General features: G+C 39.2%; 1 protein-coding gene across 2 annotated transcripts in view; it reads left to right on the forward strand.

The window, feature by feature from the left end:
- The window catches only part of NUP155 (nucleoporin 155), an 81744-nt gene that overhangs the window by 55907 nt on the left and 20218 nt on the right, over nucleotides 1–5619 (forward strand). For both annotated transcript variants that reach the window (XM_017548238.2, XM_017548239.2), the window contains 2 exons: nucleotides 339–433; nucleotides 3851–3981. In XM_017548238.2, coding sequence (XP_017403727.1) covers nucleotides 339–433; nucleotides 3851–3981 — 226 coding nt within the window. The remainder of the gene's footprint in view (nucleotides 1–338; nucleotides 434–3850; nucleotides 3982–5619) is intronic.

Here is a 5619-nt window from a genome sequence, read left to right on the forward strand (position 1 = left end):
ACCACCATGCCCAGCTAATTTTTTGTATTTTTAGTAGAGACGGGGTTTCACCATGTTGACCAGGATGGTCTCGATCTCTTGACCTCGTGATCCACCCATCTCGGCCTCCCAAAGTGCTGGGATTACAGGCTTGAGCCACCGCGCCCGGCCGAGAGAATTCTTTCTTAAATTTGTCAATTTTTTTTCGTGGCAACCAGCCCTTACGGTGATGGTTGCCCAACCTTACGAATTATTTTTTTAAATTATCCATATTAAATGTTTGAATTATACTGTATAAGTATGTGTTGTATCTCAATAAAGCTGTTATAAACACACACATTCTGCAATTTCTGTTTCAGCACTGCTAAAGTGCAGCAGAGGCTGATAGGATTCATGCGTCCTGAAAACGGAAATCCCCAGCAAATGCAACAGGAGCTGCAGAGGAAGTTTCATGGTAAATTACTGCTTCTCATCAGTTAAGCGTAAATGATCCCAGTAAAATTATATTACTTTAATAGGAAAAAATGGACCTCTGTTAGTAAGATGTACTTTGTCTGTACGCATGTATTTGTAATGAAAATATCAGTGTGACTGGGTCCAGGGGTGGTGGCTCATGCCTATAATACCAGCACTTTGGAAGGCTGAGTTGGGAGGATCACCTGTGCCTGGGAGATGGAGGTTGCAGTGAGCTGAGATCATGCCACTGCACTCCAGCCTGGGTGACAGAGTGAGACCCTGCCTCAAAAAAAAAATGTGATTGGGAAAGTAGGATAATATGGATATTGTATATTTCCCTAACTCTTTTTAGCATATACATTTTTGTTCCTTCCTCCATCAGAAAACATGAGACACACCTATTTCATTATTATTTTTTTATTGTTGTAAAATATATATCATAAAATTTAATGTTTTACTATTTTTAAGTGTACAGTTTAGTGGCATTCAGTATATTCATTTTATGTAACCATTACTGATATCCGTCTCCAGAACTTTTCTCATCTTCCCCAAAATGGTACTCTGGGGTGGATGCAATGGCTTACGCCCATAATCCCACCACTTTGAGAGACCAAGCAGGTGAATCAACTGAGGTCAGGAGTTTGAGACCAGCCTTGCCAACGTGGTGAAATCCTGTCTCTACTAAAATACAAAAAATTAGCCGGAAATGGTGGTGCGTGCCTGTGGTCCCAGCTCCTCAGGAGGCTGAGGCAGGAGAATCGCTTGAACCTGGGAGGCAGAGGTTGCAGTGAGCCAAGATCGTGCCACTGCACTTCAGCCTGGCAACAGAGCCAGACTCTGTCTCAAAAAAAAAAAAAAAAAAAAAGAAACAATAACTCCCCATTTTTTTTTACCCTATCCCAGGTCCCTGACAACCACCATTCTATCTGTCTCTGAATTTTACTACTCTGGGTACCCTATTATAATGAAATCAAATTTTTCATTTTGTGACAGGCTTATGTCACTTAGCATACTACTTTCCTTGAAGTTCATCCATGTTGTAACATGTCAGAATTTTCTTCCTTTTTAAGACGCTGAGTAATTTCTATTGTGTGTATGTGTATATGTGCACACATACCACACTTCCTTTATCCATTCATCTGCTGATAGATACTGAGTTACTTCCATTTTTTGGCTATTGTGAATAATGCTGCTTTTAACATGGTTGAACAAATAACAAATTAAAATCTCTACTTTCAGTTCTTTTGCATATATATGTGGAAGTGGAATTGCTGTAACATGTGGTTATAATATTAATTCTATCAATTTGTAATGAACTGTTCATTTTTTGATGAACTGCCTTGCTGTTTCATAGCAGCTACAGCATTTTATTTTTATTTCTTTTTGAGATGGAGTTTTGCTCTTGTTGCCCTGGCTGAAATGCAGTGGTGCAAGCTGGGCTCACTACAACCTCCACCTCCCTGGTTCAAACAATTCTCCTGTCTCAGTCTCCCGAATACCTGGGGTTATAGCTGTATGTCACCACACCCAACTAGTTTTTGTATTTTTGGTAGACAAAAGGTTTCACTATGTTGGCCAAGCTGGTCTTAAACTCCTGACCTTAGGTGATCCGCCCACCTTGGCCTCCCAAAGTGCTGGGATTACATGCGTGAGCCACCACGCCCAGTCAATAGAACTTTCTTAAGACTCAGCCATTTACTTTTGTCCCAAGCTACTGTCTTTCCTTCTCAGGACCCTAGATTTCTATTCATCATTTCGCAAATTCTTTTTTGTTGTCTTTTAAATTTTTTCTTCTTTTAAAAAAAAGTTGAAATTGTTTGCCTATCTTTTAATTTTGTTTTTGTTTTGCTCTGTTTTGTTTTGTTTTGAGATAGAGTCTTGCACAGTTGCCCAGGCTGGAGTGAAATGGTGCCATTGCAGCTCGCTGCAACCCCCACCTTCCGGGTTCAAGCAGTAATTGTGCCTCAGCCACCTGAGGCACTGAGATGACAGGCGTGTGCCACCATGCCTGGCTAATTTTTGTATTTTAGTAGAGATGGGGTTTTGCCATGTTGGCCAAGCTGGTCTCGAACTCCTGGCCTCAAGTGATCTGCCCACCTTGGCCTCTCAAAGTACTGGGATTATAGCCATAAGCCACTGTTCCCAGCCACCATTTTGCAAATTTTTTTTTTCTGAGCCACTAATGATATTTCAGTATGGCTTTGAGATTGACATTGCCAAACATTGGTGAGGATTTATACAAATAGGAGCATTTGAATTGCTGGCAGTTTATACTGAAATAACTGCTTTGGAGAGCAATTTTATCATATCTGGTAAAAGCTAAACATATAATCTTAATGGTGATAGTGTCATTTCTATGTATATATCCTTAGAGTAGTTTTTTTCAAACTTTTTCCAACAGTAAGAAACATATTGTACATGGCTGGGTGCAGCGGCTCACACCTGTAATCCCAGCACTTTGGGAGGCCAAGGTGGGCAGATCATTTGAGATCAGGAGTTTAAGACCAGCCTGGCCAACAGGGTGAAATTTCATCTCTACTAAAAATACAAAATTAGCTGGACATAGTGGGCGCATGCCTGTAATTCCAGCTACTCAGGAGGCTGAGGCAGGAGAATCACTTGAACCTGGGAGGCGGAGGTTGCAGCAAGCCGAGATCATACCACTCCACTCCATCCTGGGCGACAGAGCGAGACTCCATCTGAAAAAAGAAAAAAGAAAGAAAGAAATATGTTTTACATTATGACTCAGATGTTTAAAACCATACATACAAACAGAAATAGATTTTCCTGAAATAATTCTACCTGTTTTATACTCATATTTCTTTCATTTTAAAATTCTTTTCTACTTTCTATATTTGAGGGGTAAGGGAAAAGTTATAATGACTAAATTGATTTCATGACTCACCAGTGCACATTGATCTAGGGTTTAAGAAACTCAGTCCTAGCCTACCTTGACTATACTTTCTAGGAGATGTTCTTTAAGAATATTTATTGCATCACTGTTTTAGTATCAAAAGACTGGAAACAGTCTAATGTCCTCCAAGTGGAAAATGGGCTAAATTGTGGTATGCTTACGTGATGGAACACTCAGCAATGAAAATAAGTGTACTAGATTTATATTTATCAATGCAGATAGCCTGTGAACATATAACTGAGTAGAAAAAGCGATGGTGTATTTGTTAAAAAATACAGCAATATTTTTATGGTTTATGTGTACATACACAAACACAGAACCATATATATATGTACATGGAGAAGATAAAAACATAAATACTATTGATAATCATGGTTGCCTATGATGGAGGCTGGGAGAAAAACAATGGAGATTTCAACCTTAACTATAGTTTTTATTTGAAATAAAGCAACTTAACCTATGTTATTTTATAATAGTTTATTAGTTTTGTTTTCTCGTTAGAGGCTCAACTAAGTGAAAAGAGTTCACTTCAGGCAATTCAGCAGTTGGTTCGAAAATCATACCAGGCACTGGCTTTATGGAAACTTCTTTGTGAACATCAATTCACTGTCATTGTGGCAGAACTTCAGAAGGTAAGGTGTTTAAACCTTTTTTTATGATTATACTATTAATACTATGTTTGGATTTTTTTGCATGAGTATTTTGGCTTTGGAAGGCAATTATTTTGGGAAGCATTTAGGTTATGTTACAGGAAAATTGCACAAAAGTGTAGTACCTCGGGGGGCCTATTTTGTCAAAGCCACAGGTTTTTACAGTGTATGAGAACTTTATAGGTTGTCTGTGAATGAAATTTTACTTTATAAAACATATTTTTTTAAAACAGTAGACTGTAACCTTTGTTTGGGCTACAGATCCCTCTGAGAATCTGATAAAAGTGATTTCTCGCTATCCTTAAATGCAGATTTACATAGAGACACAGACTTTCGAATATAGTTTCGAAGGGCCCAACAGCCTAAATTAAATACTCTTGGCTGGGCACCATGCCTCATGCCTGCAATCCCAACACTTTGGGAGGCCAAGTCAGGAGGATCACTTGAGCCCAGGAGTTCAAGACTATCCTGGGCAAAATGGCAAGACCCCATCTCTACTACAAATAAAAAATAAGTTAGTCAGGTGTGGTGGCACATACCTGTAGCCCCAGCTACTTGGGAAGCTGAGTGGGGAGGAGCGCTTGAGCCTGGGAGGTCAGGGCTCTGGTTAGCCATGACTGTGCCACTGCACGCCATCCTGGGTGGCAGAGTGAGACCCTGTCTCACACACAAAAAAAAGAACACTCCTACTTTAAAGGAAGATGTTTATCACTGTAGGAAAGGAATGGTTCACATTTCTTTTGCTGTTTACATTTGAATCCTTTTTGTTTTTTTGTTTATTTTTGAGATAGTGTCTTGCTCTGTCACCAAGCTGGAGTGCAGTGGCATGATCTCAGCTCACTGCAACCTCTGCCTCCCGGGTTCAAGCAATTCTTCTGCCTCAGCCTCCCGGAGTAGCTGGGACTACAGGCACGTGCCACCACACCCAGCTAAATTTTTGTATTTTAAGTAGAGACGGAGTTTTGCCATGTTGGCCAGGATGATCTTGATCTCTTGACCTTGTGAACCACCTGCCTTGGCCTCCCAAAGTGCTGGGATTACAGTTGTGAGCCACCTCACCCGGCCCACATTTGAATCCTTTCTAAAAATAAGAATAATCAACATTTATCTAAATGTTAGGTACGATATATAGAGAAAATGTATTCCTTCCTTATGTTTAATTGTGCACATTTCTAAACATATACAAAAGTAGAGCAAAAACTGTAACTCCCACATACATTTGACTCATTCAGCATTTTCAAGGTATTGTATTTCTAAAACAAAAAACAGTAAGACAGTTCCTTGGATAACAACGTCATTATCACAGTTACCAATTTTTTTTTGAGACAGAGTCTCACTCTGTCACCCACGCTGGAGTGCAGTGGCATGATCACAGCTCATTGTAGCCTTGATCTCCCTGGGTTCCAGTAATTCTCCTACTTCAGCCTCCCGAGTAGCTGGGACTATAGGCGTACACCACTACATCTAGCTAATTTTTGTATTTTTTTGCAAAGATGGGGTTTCACTGTATCTCCAGGCTGAATAATTGCCAAAATTAACTATCAATATTTTTTTTTTTTTTTTTTTTTTTTTTTTTTTTTTTTTTTTTTTTTTTTTTTTTTTTTTTTTTTTTTTTTTTTT

Source organism: Cebus imitator, unplaced genomic scaffold (genome assembly GCF_001604975.1).
Source record: "Cebus imitator isolate Cc_AM_T3 unplaced genomic scaffold, Cebus_imitator-1.0 Scaffold205, whole genome shotgun sequence".
Classification (NCBI taxonomy): domain Eukaryota; kingdom Metazoa; phylum Chordata; class Mammalia; order Primates; family Cebidae; genus Cebus; species Cebus imitator.